We start from the raw sequence: 20,939 nt of genomic DNA, 5'->3' as shown, positions 1-20,939 counted from the left end.
TCCTTCATTTTATTAATGTGGTGTATCACATTTATTGATTTGCATATATTGAACCATCCTTGCAACCCAGGGATAAATCCCACTTGATCATGGTGTATGATCCATTTAATGTGCTACTGAATTCAGTTTGCTAGTATTTTGTTAATAATTTTTGCATCTGTATTCATCAGGGATATTGGCCTATAGTTTTTTGCTGTTGTCGTTTTGGTTTGGTTTGGTTTTTTTCCTTATAGTGTCCTTATCTGGCTTTGGTATCAGGATAATACTGGCAGAGACCACTCTTTTAAGTACTACATTATAATGCCCCACAAAATCCCAATGAAATAGGTACTAATATCATCCCCATTTCACAAATGATAAAACTAGACAGCATGGAGAGTAAGGAAATTAGACATCAAGAAGAGTAGGAGATTTAAGATTTAAATCCAGATACTCTGACTCAAGAGCCTAGCCTCTTCACCACTTAGCCAACCTGACTTCCCTGCTTCTGACTTCTCAACTGACAAGAGGATTAAAGAAAATGATGCAGTATCATGTTTAACATAGTACCCAGTTTAAGTACTCAGAGGCATATTATCATTAGCTCTCTTATTTAATCCTTACATACTACTCAAGACAAGAAAACTGAGGCTGAGTGAAATTAAGTACTTGGCTTACACAGCTAAGAAGCGGCCTAGTTTAGAATTTGAACCCAGGTTTATCTAACACCAAAGTCCACCCCATATTCTTTCCTTTAGTGGAGCTTTTCAATCTTCCTGGGTTTTTTGAGTGCTTTTGTTTTTGGAGGGAAAAATACTTTCTTCAAAATAAAATATTACCTAAAATTACTAGGTAGTCCATCACAGAAGTGTTTCTATGGTTGAATTTGGGGATAACTATGGGTTATGGGAAGCAGGGAAACAAATATGAATACTATGAGCACCAGCTTAGTCCTTCTCCACACCTGATACATCCTAGGGAACTCTTAGTATCACCTGGAGAACAGAGAACTTGACCACCACTGACTGTTCCAAACAACCATGTTGGAAGAGACTCTGGAGAAAAGAAGTTTAAGTTGTTTTTATTAAATCCTTTATAAAGTTTAGAGTTTTCAATTGTAAAGAAAAGATCCTGCAATTAGGCTAAAATACCAACTATTGTTCAGTTCTGAAACACACATTTTGCTTTTACTACAAGCATCCTCCCCAGTGCATAATTAGGTGTGGCTATCTTCCTTTTACTCAAAGCATTCTGGAAAATATTCAGTCCAAATACAGGTATGCATTTCAAATTGAATTTGGAGGAGCCAAGTCAATTTATAAAATTTCTTATTAAAAGGTCTACATATGGGACTTCCCTGGTGGCACAGTGGCTAAGAATCTGCCTGCCAATGCAGGGGACACGGGTTCAAGCCCTGGTCCGGGAAGATCCCATATGCCGCGGAGCAACTAACCCTGTGTGCCACAACAACTGAGCCTACGCTCTAGAGCCCATGCTCTGCAACAAGAGAAGCCACCACAATGAAAAGCTCGCGTGCCACAACAAAGAGTAGCCCCTGCTCACTGCAACTAGAGAAAGCCCGCGTGCAGCAATGAAGACCCAACACAGCCAAAAATAAATAAATAAAATAAATAAATTTATACAAAAAAAAAAGGTCTATATATGTCCTAAAATTATTTTCAAACTTTTTAAAAGGGAGGTCCAAAAAGTTATACATGTTGATTGTTTTTAAAAACGGGAAGGGGTAATATAGGAAAGCCCAAAGAAATAAAAGTCACCCATAATCCCACTACCTTGTCAGCAACTTGACATAATTCTTTTCAGTGTTGCTTTCTACATAGACATACTTAAACACAGTTTAACAAAAGTGAGACCAAACTTCAATTTCCTTATCAAGCAAAAAATAAGACTAGTTAACATTTAACGTTAAGCACAACAACAGCAGATGCTATCTGATGTGCTTTACATGTACTGATTCAATCAATGCTTACGTCTCTGTGAGGTAGATACTGTTACTACCCTCATCTTACAGATTAGGAACCTGAAATATGAAAAGGTTAAGAATTTGCCCAAGGTCACAAAGGCAGTAAGTTGCCTCTCAGTCACTACACAGCCTCTTTCCTCCCAGGATTATGTTAAGAATCAGGGGAGGCGTGGCAAGTCCCATGGCTGAGTGCTCCCAGAGCTGGGGCCTGCTCCCCACATACGCCTGAAGGAGCTGCAGGGGCCATGGGCATAGGCAGAGAAGCTTGCGGGATCTTGCTTCCCAGGCCGGATGTTGGGCCCGAGCTCCTGTGGTGGGGGCTCCAAGTCCAAACTGCTGGACTAACAGAGAACCTCAGACCCCAGGGAATATCAATCGGAGTGAGGCCTCCCGGAGGTCCTCATCTCAGCACCAAGACCCAGCTCTATCTAACTGCCTGCAAACTCCAGTGCTGGATGTCTCAGGCCAAACAATCAGTAAGACAGGAACACAGCACCACCCATCAAAAAAAAAAAAAAAAAAAAGAAACGACAAAAAAAATATGTTACAGACAAAGGAGCAAGGTAAAAACCTACAAGACCAAATAAATGAAGATGAAATAGGGAACCTACCTGAAAAAGAATTCAGAGTAATGATAGTAAAGATGATCCAAAATCTCGGAAACAGAATGGAGAAAATATAAGGAACGTTTAACAAGTATCTAAAAGAACTAAAGAGCAAACAGTGATGAACAACACAATTACTGAAATTAAAAATATTCTAGAAGGAATAAATAGCAGAATAACTAGGGCAGAAGAACAGATAAGTGAGCTGGAAGATAAAATGGTGGAAATAACTGCCAGGGAGCAGAATAAAGAAAAAAGAATGAAAAGAATTGAGGACAGTCTCAGAGACATCTGAGACAACATTAAATGTACCAACATTCGAATTATAGGGGTCCCAGAAGAAGAAGAGAAAAAGAAAGGGTCTGAGAAAACATCTGAAGAGATTATAGTCAAAAACTTCCCTAACATGGGAAAGGAAATAGTCAATCAAGTCCAGAAAGCACAGAGTCCAATACAGGATAAATCCATGGAGAAACACACCAAGACACATATTAATCAAACTATCAAAGATTAAATACAAAGAAAAAATATCAAAAGCAGCAAGGGAAAAGCAACAAATAACATACAAGGGAATCCCCATAAGGTTAACAGCTGATTTTTCAGCAGAAACTCTGTAAACCAGAAGGGAGTGGCAGGACATATTTAAAGTGATGAAAGGGGAAAACATACAACCAAGATTACTCTACCCAGCAAGGATCTCATTCAGATTCGATGGAGAAACTAAAACCTTTACAGATAAGCAAAAGTTAAGAGAATTCAGCAACACCAAACCAGCTTTACAACAAATGCTAAAGGAACTTCTCTAGGCAGGAAACACAAGAGAAGGAAAAGACCTACAAAAACAAACCTGAAACAATTAAGAAAATGGTAATAGGAACATACATATCAATAATTACCTTAAATGTAAATGGATTAAATGCTCCAACCAAAAGACACAGGCTGGCTGAATGGATACAAAAACAAGACCCGTACACATGCTGTTTACAAGAGACCCACTTCACACATAGGGACACATACAGACTGAAAGTGAGGGGATGGAAAAAGATATTCCATGCAAATGGAAATCTAAAGAAAGCTGGAATAGCAATTCTCATATTAGACAAAATAGACTTTAAAATAAAGACTATTACAAGAGACAAAGAAGGACACTACATAATGATCAAGGGATCAATCCAAGAAGAAGATATAACAACTGTAAATACTTATGCACCCAACATAGGAGCACCTCAATACATAAGGCAAATGCTAACAGCCATAAAAGGGGAAATCAACAGTAACACAATCATCGTAGGGGACTTTAACACCTCACTTTCACCAATGGCCCGATCATCCAAAATGAAAATAAATAAGGAAACACAAGCTTAAATGACACATCAAACAAGATGGACTTAATTGATATTTATAGGACATTCTATCCAAAAGAAACAGAATATATTTTCTTCTGAAGTGCTCATGGAACATTCTCCAGGATAGACCATATCTTGGGTCACAAATCAAGCCTTGGTAAATTTAAGAAAACTGAAATTGTATCAAGTATCTTTTCCGACCACAACGCTATGAGACTAGGTATCAATTACAGGAAAAAGTCTGTAGAAAATACAAATACATGAAGGCTAAACAATAGGCTACTAAATAACCAAGAGATCACTGAAGAAATCAAAGAGGAAATCAAAAAATACCTAGAAACAAATGACAATGAAAACACGACAACCCAAAACCTATGGGATGCAGCAAAAGCAGTTCTAAGCGGGAAGTACAATCCTACGCCAAGAAACAAGAAACATCTCAAATAAACAACCTAATCTTACACCTAAAGCATTAGAGAAAGAAGAACAAAAAAAAAAAACAACAAAGTTAGCAGAAGGAAAGAAATCATAAAGATCAGATCAGAAATAAGTGAAAAAGAAATGAGAGAAACAATAGCAAAGATCAATAAAACTAAAAGCTGGTTCTTTGAGAAGATAAACAAGATTGATAAACCATTAGCCAGACTCATCAAGAAAAAAAGGGAGAAGAATCAAATCAACAGAATTAGAAATGAGAAGGAAGAAGTAACAACTGACACTACAGAAATACAAAGGATCACGAGAGATTACTACAAGCAACTATATATGCCAATAAAATGGACAACCTGGAAGAAATGGACAAATTCTTAGAAAAACACAACCTTCCGAGACTGAACCAGGAAGAAATAGAAAATATAAACAGACCAATCACAAGCACTGAAATTGAAACTGTGACTAAAAATCTTCCAACAAAAAAAAGCCCAAGACGAGATGGCTTCACAGGCAAATTCTATCAAACATTTACAGAAGAGCTAACACCTATCCTTCTCAAATTCTTCCAAAATATAGCAGAGGGAGATGGAGAAAACTATAAGACATTGATGAAAGAAATTAAAGATGATACAAACAGATGGAGAGATATACCATGTTCTTGGATTGGAAGAATCAACACAGTGAAAATGACTATACTACCCAAAGCAATCTACAGATTCAATGCAATCCCCATCAAACTACCAATGGCATTTTTCACAGAACTAGAACAAAAAATTGTACAATTTGTATGGAAACACAAAAGACCCCGAATAGCCAAAGCAGTCTTGAAAAAGAAAAACGGAGCTGGAGGAATCAGGCTCTCGGAATTCAGACTATACTACAAAGCTACAGCAATCAAGACAGTATAGTACTGGAACAAAAACAGAAATATAGATTAATGGAAGAGGATAGAAAGCCGAGAGATAAACCCATGCACATATGGTCACCTTATCTTTGATAAAGTAGGCAAGAATATACAATGGAAAAAAGACAGACTCTTCAGTAAGTGGTGCTGGGAAAACTGGACAGCTACACGTAAAAGAATGAAATTAGAACACTTCCTAACACCATACACAAAAATAAACTCAAAATGAATTAAAGACCTAAATGTAAGGCCAGACACTATCAAACTCTTAGAGCAAAACATAGGCAGAACACTCTATGACAATATCACAGCAAGATCCGGTTTGACTCACCTCCTAGAGAAATGGAAATAAAAACAAAAATAAACAAATGGGACCTAATGAAACTTAAAAGCTTTTGCACAGCAAAGGAAACCATGAACAAAACAAAAAGACAACCCTCAGAATGGGAGAAAATATTTGCAAATGAAGCAACTGACAAAGGATTAATCCCCAAAATATACAAGCAGTTCATGCAGCTCAATATCAAAAAAACAAACAACCCAATCCAAAAATGGGCAGAAGACCTAAATAGACATTTCTCCAAGGAAGATATACAGATTGCCAACAAACACATGAAAAGATGCTCAACACCACTAATCATTAGAGAAACGAAAATCAAAACTACAATGAGGTATCACCTCACACCGGTCAGAATGGCCATCATCAAAAAATCTACAAACAATAAATGCTGGAGAGGGTGTGGAGAAAAGGGAACCCTCTTGCACTGTTGGTGGGAAGGTAAATTGATACAGCCACTATGGAGAATGGTATGGAGTTTCCTTAAAGAACTAAAAATAGAACTATCATATGACCTAGCAATCTCACTACTGGGCATATACCCTGAGAAAACCGTAATTCAAAAAGAGTCATGTACCACAATGTTCACTGTAGCACTATTTACAATGGCCAGGACATGGAAGCAACCTAAGTGCCCATCGACAGATGAATGGATAAAGAAGATGTGACACATATATACAATGGAATATTACTGAGCCATAAAAAGAAACGAAATTGAGTTATTTGTAGTGAGGTGGATGGACCTAGAGTCTGTCATACAGAGTGAAGTAAGTCAGAAAGAGAAAAACAAATACCGTATGCTAACACATATATATGGAATCTTAAAAAAAAAATGGTTCTGATGAACCTAGGGGCAGGACAGGAATAAAGGCACAGACATAGAGAATAGACTTGAGGACACTGGGAGGGGGAAGGGTAAGCTGCGATGAAGTGAGAGAGTAACACTGACATATATACACTACCAAATGTAAAATAGATAGTTAGTGGGAAGCAGCCACATAGCACAGGGAGATCAGCTCGGTGCTTGTGACCACCTAGAGTGCTGGGATAAGGAGGGTGGGAGGGAGACGCAAGAGGGACGGGATATGGGGATATATGTATGCATATAGCTGATTCACTCTGTTATACAGCAGAAACTAACACAACATTGTAAAGCAATTATACTCCAATAAAGATGTTTAAAAAAAAAATCAGGAGACAGACAGCTGGTAAAATTGCCTTGAATGTGCCAAATAAAATTTTAGCTATTATTCTGCAAAAAGAGGAGGCATATTAAATTGGGAGTCACAACCTAGAGTTGCCCTAACACCAGAGTGTAGAGAATGTCTGAATGAACTGGAAAACAGGGCAGAGAAGGTATCCCATAGGGAAGAAAGAGGATCTGATATATTGAAGAACTCTCCTGTGGAATAAAAGAATAAGAACCCGGACCTACTTGATACCTTCTAACAAAGGGTGTCAAGAAGTTCTCATCGCCAACAAAGTATAGCCTAGCAGTTAAGAGCATGAATTCTGGCGTCACTCTGCCTGGGTTTGAGTTCTGGCTCTGTCATATGATTATGTAGCAAGTTATCTAACCTTTCTGTGACTCAGTGTTCTCATCTGTAAAAACAGGAGTAATAATAGTACCCATCTCATAAGGTCATTGTGGAGAATAAATTAGTATATGCAAATAAAGTACTTAGAATAGTGTCTGATATTTAGTAAGCATTACATAATGATTAGATATTGCCCTTTTCACATTTCTAGAATCTCTGTTCTTTCCTCATGTTTGTGATGTTATTCTTATTTTCTAGAATAACTGACAGTAATCTCTTGATTGAAATGGATTATCTTAGTTTACTTATTTTGTGGGAAGATAAGAAAGCAAGTGAAGACCCAGGGAGAAAAAAAAAAAAAAATGGTAGTAGGCCAGATAAAAGAACAAAGCTTTAATTCCCTGGGACCTGAAAAACAAGGGAGTCAGCCCAGGACAGCGAAGTTCATCCCTGGGCTTAACTCATTAGTAAATTCTCAAAATTATTAGATAGAAAAATCAGCTAATCAGCTATAGCAACCAGTATAGAAGAAAACACACCAAATCATGAGGAGGTCTTTAAAAGCAGGAAAAAGGGCACTTTCACTCTCTTTATACACTATTTATGTGTTTTTCCTTTGCAATTAAAAACACATATATTCACATACACAAATCAGCAGAGCGTCCCATATGTATTCATCTCCAGCTTAGCGAGACAAAGATCCTAAGAAGCTTCCAGGACAATGCAGAGAGAAATGGGAAGACAGGGGAGCTACCCTGGGGATTTATTAAAGGGTCTGTATAACGGTGAGTGAAGTAAATCTATCACAGACAGGAAAAGACTAGTGGGTGGTAGAATAACATTCCACACCAGGGTGGAGCTGTGTGGCAGATATTCCTCTTCCCTTCCTTGGATAAAAGCATTGTAAGACTGGGAGTGGGAGTTTTGACAGGAAGAATAAAGTGATTATTAAAGAAGGTGGGGAGCTGCTCTGTAGAAAATGTGCTTGGGACTTAGCCCAGGGCTTTTAAAAAATCATCTGAATTAGGAAATATACAACAAATGAGTGTATAGAACATATATGCATACCATTTAAAGAAATGAAAGGAAGACATAACAAACCTAGCACCAAGCTTAAGAAAACATTAGCAGCACCTCTGACAACCCATGTGCCCTGGGGGCCCCTCCCTTTCTACATCATCCCCTCACCGCCACCCCCCAGAGGAAACCACTGCTCTGATTTTGTGTTCATCATTCCCTTATTATAACTATTGCACATATGTTATATCCTTAAATGATGTATGGTTTTGTTTTGCCTGTTTTGAACCTTTAATTTTTTTTTTCCTTAACATTACGCTTTTGAGATTCATCCATATTGATAATTATAGCTATGGTTTATTCATTTCACTGCTGCATAGTATCTCGTATGAATTTAGCACATTTTATTTAAACATCCTACTGCTAAAAGACGTTTGGGTAGTTTCCAGTTTGGAGCCATTAGAAGTAAAAAGACTATCAATATTCCAATCTATGTCTCTAATACATGTGCAGGATTTTCTCTAGGAGTATGGATTTAACAGTGAAATTTCTGGGCCTTAGGTAATACCCACCTTGAACTTGAATATATTACATCAAACTGTTTTCCAAAACTGTTGTACTACTGACATTTCCATCAACTCCACATTCCTCACCAACGCTTGTTCTCACAGCAGCTTTTACTTGTACTTCACTGACTTCTAATAAAGTTGAGCATCTTTTCACATATCTTTTACACATCTGTTTCCTCTTCTACAAGATGAGTATTGATTTTACCAATTTTTAATGGGTAATCTTATTTTTGATTCATTGGAGTCCTTTATTTATGCTGGGTGCTACCAATCATTTGTTGGTTATTTGTGTTACAATCATATTCTCCCACTTTAAGGCTTATCCTTTCAACTTTGATGAACAAAGATTCTCCATCTTAATGGAGCAAATATATTAATTTTTGCTTAGGGTTTATACTTTCAGTATATTAAGAAATCTTTTCCCACCGTGAGGTGGTGAAGATATTGCCCAATTTTTTTCCCTAAAAGTGTTTTAAGTTTTTTACTTTCATATTGATTTTTTTTAATTTTATTTATTTGTTTGTTTGTTTATGGCTGTGCTGGGTCTTCGTTTCTGTGCGAGGGCTTTCTCTAGTTGCGGCAAGCGGGGGCCACCCTTCATCGCGATGTGCCGGCCTCTCACTATCGCGGCCTCTCTTGTTGCGGAGCATGGGCTCCAGACGCGCAGGCTCAGTAGTTGTGGCTCACGGGCCTAGTTGCTCCGCGGCATGTGGGATCCTCCCAGACCAGGGTTCGAACCCGTGTCCCCTGCATTGGCAGGCAGACTCTCAACCACTGCGCCACCAGGGAAGCCCCATATTGATATTTTTAATTCATTTGGAATTGGGATTCAATATCATGTGTTTCTCTTTAGATAACCAATTGTTCCCATTTTTTTTTTTTTTAATTAATAGCTACTCTATTTATTTATTTATTTATTTATTTTTAGCTGTGTTGGGTCTTCGTTTCTGTGCGAGGGCTTTCTCCAGTTGCGGCAAGCGGGGGCCACTCTTCATCGCGGTGCGCGGGCCTCTCAATACCGCAGCCCCTCCCGTTGCGGGGCACAGGCTCCAGACGCGCAGGCTCAGCAGTTGTGGCTCACGGGCCCAGTTGCTCCGCGGCATGTGGGATCTTCCCAGACCAGGGCTCGAACCCGTGTCCCCTGCATTAGCAGGCAGATTCTCAACCACTGTGCCACCAGGGAAGCCCCATGTTCCCATTTTTTAAAAAGTTCTTCCTTTCCCCACTGACAAGCAGTGCCAATTCTGTGAATTATCAAGTTTCCGTATATGTGTGGATCTGTTTCTAGGTCCTCTATTCTGTTTCACTAGTCTATTTGTCCATCTCTCTTCTTAAACCCACATTGTCTTAATCACTCTAGCTTTATAATAAGACTTGAAATCTGGTAGAGCAAGTCCACCCACCTTGTTTCTCTTCTGGCTATTCTTGGCTATTTGCTCTTTCATGCAAATTTTGGAATTACTTTTATCAAATTCTACTAAAAAAAAATTCTGTTGAAATTTTCATTGGAATTGCATTAAATTTACATATCAGTAGGGGAAATTGATATGTAAATAATATCAAGTCAATCTAGCCAGAAACATGGTACTTTTCTCCCATTTACTTAGCTCTACTTTGGCTTTCCATAAAATTTTTAAATTTTCTCCATGAAGTTTGGCCTCTCTTTTGCTATACACATATATACACATATTTTGCTGTCATTTTTATTCTAACTGGTATCATGTTTTAGGACAACTTTTCTGTTTGTTATTAATGTAGAAAGAAAAGCAGTTGACCTTAGAAGCCTACATTCAGTGAACTTACTAAACTTCCTAACTTTTATAATTTATTTGTAGACTCCAGTTTTCTATGTAGATAATTATATTTTGATTTTTCCTTTCCTACCTTTATACCTTTCACTTCTTGTCTTGTTGCACTGGTTACGATTTCCAGTACAATTGAATAGAAGCTATGAGAGCAGATATCCCTCCTCTTGTTTCTAGTTTAAAGGAAATGTTTATTTTAAATTTGACTTGTTGCTATGATGTTAACTATAGGTTTTCTGTAGGTACTCTTTATCAGGTTAAGGAAGTTTTCTTCTATTACTAGTTTACTATGTGCTCCTTATCATGATTAGAAGTTGAATTTAACTGAAGCTTTTCTGCATCTATTGCTAAGAACATGTATCTCTTCTAATATGTAAATGCAGGAAATTGTATATATACATTTGTCTAATACTGATGCTGCATTCCTAGAATAAGGCCAGTTAACCCAGAACTTTTTACCTGGAGAGTCAGAAGAGGTTCAATGATATCAGAGTAGAAACTCTGCTTAAAACTGACTAAGCTGTACAAGGCTAGCCCTACTCGTTCACCTCAAGACCCTATCTCCTCTATGGCATTGTTGCTGACTCATCCACACCTGCTCTGAGCTCTTAGAGCATTCACTATGCATGATGTTCATCTGACACTTGCCATGTGCTATTCTGTACCTGCCCTGTCTCCCAACTAGAATACAAGTCCCACAAAGAGTAGCAACTAGAAAGCTTACAACAAATGCTTGCCTAAAAAGCTTAAACTTATTCTCGTGGATATGGTGGTAAAATATGAGTTGGATAATAATGCAGCATCTTTAGAAAATGAGACTCCTGGACATGAGTTTTCTAGAGAGCTGAACTTTAATCCACTAATACTCACTAAAACTTAAAAATCATTCTAAACTGTATTTCACACTTAACTGCTTTGTGAGTGTTCTGGCCATGCTTTATATATTTCTTGATTTTAAGCATAAGTGAACTTTTTTGTTGTTGAGTACAGTAAATCATTAGGAATATCAGTTATAATAATGCTAAAGATACAGCTGTGGACACATAATGTGTGGAATGCAGAACCTCAGCTATGGCCCTGAATGAGTCTTTAACAGGGAAGGAAAAGAAAAAAAAAAGCTGGCATTTTCCCCCTTTGGCACTGACCTCTAGTTAACTCTCAGCAGCCAATTCACGTTTCCTCCTACACTCTCCTACTCTCTCCACCCTCTCTTACCCCAGAATTACACAATGCAGAACTCTAGGATACATTTTTAGCAGTGATACTGTGAAAAGTTACCATTTCTCCAGATTACAACAACCTTCCAGCTTGTTTTTCCATTGTGGACTCTCTTCTCTGTACCTACTACTGACTGACCTCATCACTGCTCCTAATCTCTAGGGAGAACAAATATGGTGTAGCTAACAGCACAGACTCTGGGACCGGGCTGCCTGGATTCAAACTCCAGTTCGACATTTACAGGTGAAAGTCCCACTACAAGTCACTTAACCTCATTATTCCTCAGTTTCCTCATTCATATAATGAGAATAAACATATCTCTACCTCATAAGATTGTTATGAGAATTAAATGAATTAATATGTATAAAGTGCTTAGAACACGGCCTAGCACATAGTAAGCATTATATCTGGAGTGTTAAAAAAAAAAAAAATGGATAAAATACCACTCTCTTAACTCTCTCTCTTAAAACTACTCCAGTATTTTTCATTTTGTGTTGTGGTTGTGTTGGTGGCGGTCATGGTATTCTTTTGTGGGAGGGGCAGTGCAGACAACACTAACTGATCCTCTACTCATCCCACCTGTCAGTGCTTGTTTCAGACCTGGAAGGGAAGGGGGATGGGGAGTGTCAACGCTATTCATTCACTGTTCCGTTAGCCAGGCTAAAATGAGCACAGGTAAACTAACACACCATTGTAAAGCAAGTATACTCCAATAAAGATGTTAAAAAAAAAAAAAAGAGCACAAGTGAAGAAAATGGGGCTGTTTATTTAATCAGCATAACAGGAATCTAGGGACATGTATGACTGCTGTTTTCAAATATTTGCAGGGCTGGGATGGAGAACAGATAGCACTGGAAATTCTATGGAATAGCTACAGGCTCCCCATCACTGAGCATGTTTAAGCAGGGGACTGGTGACCAGGTGTCAAGGATGCTGTAAGAATTTTTATATTTAGCATCAGATAACCTTTAAGATTCCTTCTACCTGTAAAATCTTGGCAATGCTAACGTGAAGCATCAAGATGTTACAGTCTAGTTGTGAGTCACACATCCAACGAGCTCCTGAAGGCACAGAATTCTGCACTCCCCACAGTGCGTAGCACATCACAACAGATCTAGGTGAGGAATTCCAGCCCGGAGGCTGCGTAAACTAGGCTCACAGTAACAGAAACTTCTCTAAAGCTACGCGCATCAATTAGCTGATTCCAGACTTCTGTTGGGACCAATAAATTCAATAAAGCATACATTCCCAAATGGGATTTGGCAAAAAGATGTGTAGCCGAATTAACTATTAGACGGTCCTTCACTTCACCCTTCCGAGGCCGGACAAAAGCCAACTGAAGTGAGCAGACAGGTTAAGGGGAAGGGACCGGGTGGCCCGGAGTGAACGGGCGACTGGCGAGCCGACTCACGCTCCGGGCAAAGGGACAAAGGCCTAGGGGAGAGGAGAGCACGCTGGACTTGGAGGCCGGCAGCAACGCCCCAGCCAGACTGGCCACAGTCCGGGTTTGGACTGGAGGTGCAAAGGTGTGCGGGCAGTGGGTTAAAGAGCGGCAGCGAGGAGGGCCCCTCAGCTCCAGCGGAGCCCCCGCGGGGGTCCCCTCTGCCCCCGGGGAGCTGGCCTCGGGGAGCCGGGGGCCACCGGAGCCGCAGCCCCGAGGAGGGTCCTGTGGGGAGGCAGGGCGGCGCACCTGCGGCCGGCACTCAGGTCCGCACGGGGCTCCCCGCCCCACAGCCTCCGCTGCTGCTCAGCCCACTTAACTCCGCAGCCGGATTTCGGATGGTCCCGACTCCCGCCTCCTCAACCAAGGCCAGTCCTCAAGCCCCAGACAGGCGGTCCGACACTGACGCCGGAGTCCTGGCGCGGAATGTGGAGCAGCGGCTGCCTCCCGCCCGGCCCAGCCCCTGCCGCGAGAGCGACCGCCGCCATCGCGGGCCGCGGCCGGAGGGAGACATAGGGGCCGCGCGCGCGCGCCGCTTTACCTGAGAAACCAGCGGGAGCAGCGTCTGCTCCACCGAGCGAGTTTTGATCTCGAGTCCGGAGTCGAAGGCGAAGCCAAACGGGCCGGAGCCGTGCACTGCCCCGGCGGCGGCACCGCCGGCCGGGCCCGGAGAGGAGGCCATGGCCCTCAGCTCGTCGCGGAGCCCGGACGCCGCGCCGCTGCGGACCCGCCGCCCGCCAGCCTGCCTGCGCTCCGCAGCTGGGATGCACCCGCGCCGCCCGAGGCCCCGCCCCCGGCACGGCCTCGTCCACTCTCCGCCTCCACGCGCCCCAGTCTGGAGTCCCCTCTGCAGCCCCACCCCCTAACCCGGGCCCCGCCCCTTCTGTCCTCTGTCCCCAATCCCCATCCTGTCTCTCTCAGATCATTCCTTAGTGGGTTGCACACACGTCTCAACCCCTTCTAGAACAGAGAAACAAGATACCTGAGGGCCTCCCACGGCCACGTGGCCTCTTACCAGGGCAAAGACATCCATGCCCAGCGAAGCTTCCCGTGCTCCCCAGAAGTGACTCGTCCTAACTCCGAATTCCCCACGATTACTGGAAGCTACGCTGGGACTGAAACTAACTGGTAGACCGGGACCAGAGTCAAGCCTGTAGGGAAGGGCTTTTACCGTAAGACGGGAATTCTACAGGTTATAGTCTTTCTGGAGCTCCTCGGGAAGGTCCCATTTCCCCCTTCCACCCTGCTCTTTTCCTAACCGTATCTTTCTCACAATTTCAGCCGGACTGAAGATGAAACTTTTGATAATGCAATCGTTTAAGGAGTATCTGGGTACTTGGCAAGAAAACAGTGATTTGGGTATCTTCAGGCTACTGTTCAGAATTACTCTTCAAAAGGAAATTAAATAGAACATATGGAAAAACTTCACCTCTGCTCAACACTATTACTATTTAAAACTACTTTTCAAAATTACTTTTCCCCTCGTGCCTAGCGCAGAGGCACGAGGGGAAAAGTTTCTCAACAGCTGTTCAGTAACTGAAGATCATTAGTGTGTATCTCTGACCAAACTCACTTAATGGTAAGGCTAAGAATCAAGGAGCCCCTGTGTGATGGAGATGGGAGGGAGAACTGGACACCTGTGACCCTGAAGTTTCCAGAAGCAAACCCAGAGGAAGCTGACAGAAGCACACACCCTGTGAAAGGGTCCTAGGCTTATGCAACAGACTGAGAAGCGTGAAGAAATATTTTGTGAACTAGCATATTTGCCAATAAGAAACTATCAAGAGTAGAAAACAATCTGAATCTGAGGCTGGCTAGTCCACCCCTTACACCTTTGCCAGGATCATTTTCTCCATCTATAATGTCAGATTGATGAGCTGAATACCACACCAGCTCGAGGTGTCAGAAAGCTCTTTCCCAAGCACTGTTGAGATGTGTTTCAAGATACCTCCACTTGGGGTTCAGCTCCATCTGCTACTGCTGCGTAGATTATCTTTGCTATTGAATATAGCCATACCTTAGGTTTGTTTTCTTCATTCAAAACATGGGGTTCTTTTATCCAACTTTCTTTTCATTTGAGTCTCACTCCCCAGCCACCCACCTCATCACTTCCTTATCTACCACAAAGTCACCTTCCCCTGGGCTCTGAGGGCTCCAGCCTTAGCCTTGGACCCTTTCACCTCTTTAAGGTGCTCAGCACCCACTCCACAGGTACATCTTCCCTTATGTAAGTTGCCCATATTTCATAAAAATTCAGTGTCGGCACTGGTGTCAAAGAAAAGGCAAGATATAAGGCCTAAGAGATGGATGTATTCGTCAAAGTTTGACTTCACTGAAGACCAAATTTCTCAACAGAAATGAGACTAAGTTTACCACCTGATTCATTCAACACATAGTAATTTTATTTCAAAATATAAATATTTTACATTTACAAAGATGTTACATCAGTCGGTTGTCAAAGCAAGTTAAAGCTAAGAAACAGAGTTTGTGAGAATAAAGATGTATTGTTGTATTTGAATAATCTTTTTTTACTTTCAAACCTCTCTACTTTGCCTGAGAATGCAAAGATGATACATTTTCCAGAAGTTACATAAGCAATTAAAACTATATATCCAATCTTGGTTTCAAAATCAAATGGTATTTGAAATACACTCCAATCACCTAGACAAGTGGCACTGCAAAGCACAAAAGAAGGGTTTTCTTTGGGATAACTACAGTTGGAGTTACACTTTCTTGGTCACTGCCATAAAAAATAGTATTTGATAAGAAGCCAAAATGATGTTTAAGATCTGCTTCCATACCTTTCATAGTAAAATATAAAGCTAGAAGAAAAAGTAAGAAACCAGGTGTGGAGTAAAGAATTCTGGACTTGGAGTCAGCTCTGCAACTGAATTCTGGCTCCATCATTCTGTGGTATAAACTTAAGGGAAAAATCACAAAAACCTTTCTGAGCCTCCAGTGCCTCACCTGATAATACTTACACTTGCCTGTCTCACAAGGTTGTTATGAAAGCATTCTGAAAACTATAAAGTGCCACACAAAAAAGCATTATTAAAATGTAATATCAATATATCACCACTGTATTTGCACACCAATTGATCTTTGAAAAACTTTCAAAACTAAAACACAAATACAGATTCTACACACCATAGGTAGAAAAGAATCTCTATTCTTGATGTATAGCTCTGAATGGCAAATACGTTTTCTTTCTGGTATCTCACTAAACTTTGAGATATATTACGGTTTACATGGTGGATGTACCATTCAGAATTCCATTAGGGATGTCTTCTAAAAGACCTGTAAACTTTTATTTGACAGCCATGTTTCCCAAAGGACACGGAGTCCTTTGAGCTGCTCTGAGAAAAGGAGGATGGGGCGCAGTTTAAGATCAAATAAGTCTCGTAAACACAGTCTTTGTCCCCTTATAACTTCACAATATATACGAGCACATTAAAAACTCTTCGAAGTCCGACAGAAAGGAAACAAACTCAGCATTCCTCAATTTTAACTGACCTTGGAGTCCCCACCCCCCCACCCCATATACACTTTTGTTCTCTTGTAACATCTAATAACATCCCTTGCAACTACTGCTATAAGGAACACATTTTTCCAAAAGCTACTCAACTACAAGAGAAAGGGAAGGGAAGTAGAACAATGGGCTGAGAGAAAAAAGAACTTACTCTGCTCTGAATTGTTACTGACTGGCTCTGTGTTAGAAAAGACACTTTAACCTGTGGATTTGTTTCCTTCTCTAGAAAATGACAGGATCACCTAATTAGATAAGGCTCATCTGGCACAGAATTTCTATGACTCCAGGATGCAGGCAGAACATCTTGATTTATAATTCTCTTGATTATTTTTGAACTACCAAAAAAATTAACTGTTCAGTGGTTTCACATAGCATTCATATTTTTGGCAGATCCTCAATAAGTTAATGAAATGAATATATTTTAATGGCAAAATGGGTAAAGACAAGAAATACATAAAAAACAAAGAAATACTTGTTCTTGGCGGGAACTAGCATTTGGAAGTATGTTGCCAGAGGCTATTGTTCTACTGCGAAATGCCTAGTCATACTTTTGTAAGGATCTTGGAAGACCCTTAGAGGAGACTGCAGGGGTTTTCCTATAAACCTTGAGGTTGAAAGCTCTGGATAACTCACCTAAAATTACTTTGCTCTAATCTAACCCCTCATAGCCTGAATTTCTGAGCTTTTCTTGCTCAGTAGTGACACATCCTGAAGCTCTAAATACAATCAAAGTGGGAACTAGGGGTACTAGCAAGTCCTGATGGGTCACAATGGGTTCTTGTTAAGACCAAGGTTAGCCAGAGGACCTCATCTGCAAGCCCTTTAATGGAATAAACTGCTATTTCCAAAGCTACTTAGTTTGTTTAAATAACACTTCTTGGGTATCAAGAGTCAATTTGCACCAGTCTCAGAAGTCAAGGGAAAACTCTGCCAGCTAACCACCTCTAATGGCAATGGGTGTTAAGAATCCTTGCAAACTTAAGAATAAATAAAACTGGTATCTAAGGCAGTCTGGCAGAGATCACTTCCAGAAACAGAGAGTGTGATAGGAATTTTGGAACTGAAGCTGAACTTACATGACATGGAGTTTATGCTGAAAATCCCATGCCTCGTTCTCGGAAAAGAGAGGAACAGACTGTGTGGGGAGATCTTATCCCCTCCATTCAGTTTACAATTGAGTAGTGAATGTGACCTTCAAACTCATCTTTAATAAAGCTGTAAAATGCAGGACATTGTGATAGGATTTCTGTACTATGTTTTTACTGAAGCTACTTCTACTTCATCAATGCATTATCTGTTCCTAGGGAAACTTCTTCTTTCTGGGTCAAATCCTGAGAATCATCTTTGAGACGTGAGCTTGAAACTCCTACTTTTTCATATCATTCGATCTCAATGCCTTACGAAGATCTGTAAAACCTCCTCACTGTATCTGAGGGGGCATGTTCTCTCTGTTTTTGAGGGTTCCAGGAAGACCTCCCCCAGCTGCACGGACTTCAAGTCCTTAGGCTGTTGCTGGAGTACTGGGGCAGTTCAAGTTTCCTGACAGGACTGGGGAGTACTCTGGGGCGCCTCTGCTCCTGATACTTCAGGGTGATACTACATCATTGCTAATTTTGGCAGCTCTAAACTATTCTCTTAGGGCTCAGAATACCCCTCTAAGAAGCTGGTATTCACACTAATGATTATGACCAGCAAGAGCCATATATTACCTCAAATTTATATTTTTGCAATATCACTTTACAGAGCTTAAGCACTTTGGAAGAACATAATTTGTATATGCACACTAACTCACTGTGCATAATATTTGCCTCTCATAAATATGTGCTCATCACAGCTGTAAACTTATCAGTATACCATTAACAAAAACAAACCTGATTTCTTTCTTAATAGTTTTAATGCAAAGTTCTTAATTTTAGCAATACACGTGATCTGGCTAAGATTTAAGGTGAGAGAAGGCCTTCTTGTGAGTCATCCCCTACAGCACCCTGTACAGTGTCTGGCATAGAACCTAGAGTCTGGCAAACTCTCAAGCAATGTTTTACTGAATGAATGACTGAACAAGTGATTAAAGAAAAGAATGAGTTACTTAGTGCCAAATGTAACACTTGGTGGAATACCAGATTGTAATTGTTGAAGGATTTACAGGAAATATATGAGATCTGTACAGTCTACTCTACAGACAGAGACCACATGGTAGGTAGCCTCTTTCCTAGATGGAGTTTTTCTGAAGTAATATTAGAATAAATTTAAAGTAATTATCATTAACTATGCTTCTTAATGAGACGATGTTTTAGAAAAATATGATTTCTACTTTTCACTGTTTTCCAAAAATGAAATCTTTGTTACTTAAGAACTCTTTCTCCTCCATACTCCTTTGGGGGCAGAGAAAGAGCCTGAAGATTGTTTTACACAGCGGAAAGGGCACAAAGCTAAGAGCTGGGTTCTAGTCCCAGCTCTGTCATTAACCCTAGGACAAGTCTATGCGATAGAACAGGACACCTATTCTACCTCATAGCACTGGAAAAATTGTGTAAGATATTAAAAGAAACACTGCGGTATAGCAGAGTTGGCAGAATGTGGAGTCAGAAAGATCTGAGGTCAAATTTTACTAAACTTCATGACTTTTGAGTTGGTCACTTTTCTGAACCTTACCTTCCCCATCGGTGTGAAACTGTTGCAAAATAATGTAAAGCTATATGAAAGCTGATGTGAAGTGCTTGTGAAATAATATGTGCAAAAAGACTTTGTCAAATATAGAGCACTATGCTGGTTATTGGGATATCTGAGATATTTTAAAAGTCATAATTTAATTCAACAAGCATTCATCTAGAGTCTATGTGCAAGGCACTGTGCTAAGTGATGGGAAAATACTACACAGATATAAAATTTTACTGCTAATAAGTAACTAATTGGTCAAATTCCAAATAGTGAAACAGGGATACTTTTAATGAATCAGAGCACTGCTGCCCCTGAGATTTTTTTCTTAAAACATTTGGAAAGAAAAACATTACAACATGAATTCTATCATACTGTTACCATTAATAGCAGCTTAATAAGTATTTAATTTCAATGTGGTCAGCCAAGTTTTAAAAATTTGGCAATAGAGCAGTAGGGGATGGAGGGAGAAGGGGAGGAAGAGCTTCGGTCTCTCTGTGGTCTCCTATGGTTGTAACATACAACTAACTGAACGTCAAATAAGCCACCTGCCCTTACACTGAAGATTTGCTCTTCCTTACAGAGAGGACCATACACTGTGGAAGAAGGGAGAAGACTCATTTTTCCTGCTCAAGCAACTACATTCTCAAAAGTGAAAGCCCTCTTCATGGAAAAGTGACTGTCACAGAAAAGTTTAAGGACAGATTTCTTAAAACAGGAGAGAACTACACTGTATACAGCAGGTAGTTTAGGACTCTTTAAAAAACTTTATAAATACATATTATAATATATATAACCAAAGTGGGAAAATTTCAAGCCATGGTACCAGTTTATAAACTGAAACTTTTCAAGCCATCTTAGCAACAGTTAAGTGAGTAAACCACATTTCTGAGCTCCAAAGCTGTGCTTTAAAATGCAAAGCACAGCAAGTCCTCTCTTGTCCCGGCATTCTGTATGGAAGGCTAGGAGGCTTCTGCTTCTTTTCCTGGGCTCTGTTTGCCAGGCACAGCTGAAAGGATAGGAGGCCACAGCTGAGCTAAACTCACAGTCAAGGTTGAATTTCCTAGAGAAATCACTGCGGTTTAGAAACCAAGTCAGTCTACTGAAGGCTTCAGATCTTCAGAAATGTCACGGAAAGTCCTTTAAGAAAAAACACAGAATGATTAGTTTTGCTTTCAGAAAAGGGGAAAAATTAAAACCATAGAGAAGGGAGGGAGGGAGGGAGGAAAGAAAAATAGCATCTAACCAGTAATTCATTGCCACAGAATATCTTATTTTTATAATTTGAGAGCCTTGATGAGGTTATGTAGTCACTATATTTTTCCTGATATTTTCACTGAGTATTGTTTCAAAGTCTGATAACTGGGCTTCCCTGGTGGCGCAGTGGTTGAGAATCTGCCTGCCAATGCAGGGGACACGGGTTCGAGCCCTGGTCTGGGAAGATCCCACATGCCGCGGAGCAACTAGGCCCGTGAGCCACAATTACCGAGCCTGCGCGTCTGGAGCCTGTGCTCCGCAACAAGAGAGGCCACGATAGTGAGAGGCCCGTGCACCGCGATGAAGAGTGGCCCCCACTTGCC

General features: G+C 40.5%; 2 protein-coding genes across 4 annotated transcripts in view; both read right to left on the bottom strand.

Annotated features, from left to right (window-relative positions):
• Positions 1-13,953, bottom strand: part of CTNNAL1 (catenin alpha like 1) — a 58,914-nt gene extending 44,961 nt beyond the window's left edge. Inside the window, exon 1 of the mRNA XM_082471194.1 lies at positions 13,717-13,953. Coding sequence (XP_082327320.1) covers positions 13,717-13,857 — 141 coding nt within the window. The 5' untranslated portion in view covers positions 13,858-13,953. The remainder of the gene's footprint in view (positions 1-13,716) is intronic.
• Positions 13,954-15,555: 1,602 nt separating this feature from the next.
• TMEM245 (transmembrane protein 245) overlaps positions 15,556-20,939 on the bottom strand; it is a 104,194-nt gene continuing 98,810 nt past the window's right edge. For all 3 annotated transcript variants that reach the window (XM_082469150.1, XM_082469148.1, XM_082469149.1), the window contains one exon: positions 15,556-20,499. In XM_082469150.1, the coding sequence (XP_082325276.1) occupies positions 20,454-20,499 (46 nt within the window). In that variant the 3' untranslated portion in view covers positions 15,556-20,453. The remainder of the gene's footprint in view (positions 20,500-20,939) is intronic.

This window comes from Balaenoptera physalus (genome assembly GCF_965194825.1).
Source record: "Balaenoptera physalus genome assembly, chromosome: 7".
Taxonomy (NCBI): Eukaryota; Metazoa; Chordata; class Mammalia; order Artiodactyla; family Balaenopteridae; genus Balaenoptera; species Balaenoptera physalus.
This window is presented reverse-complemented; position numbering and strand designations above follow the sequence as displayed.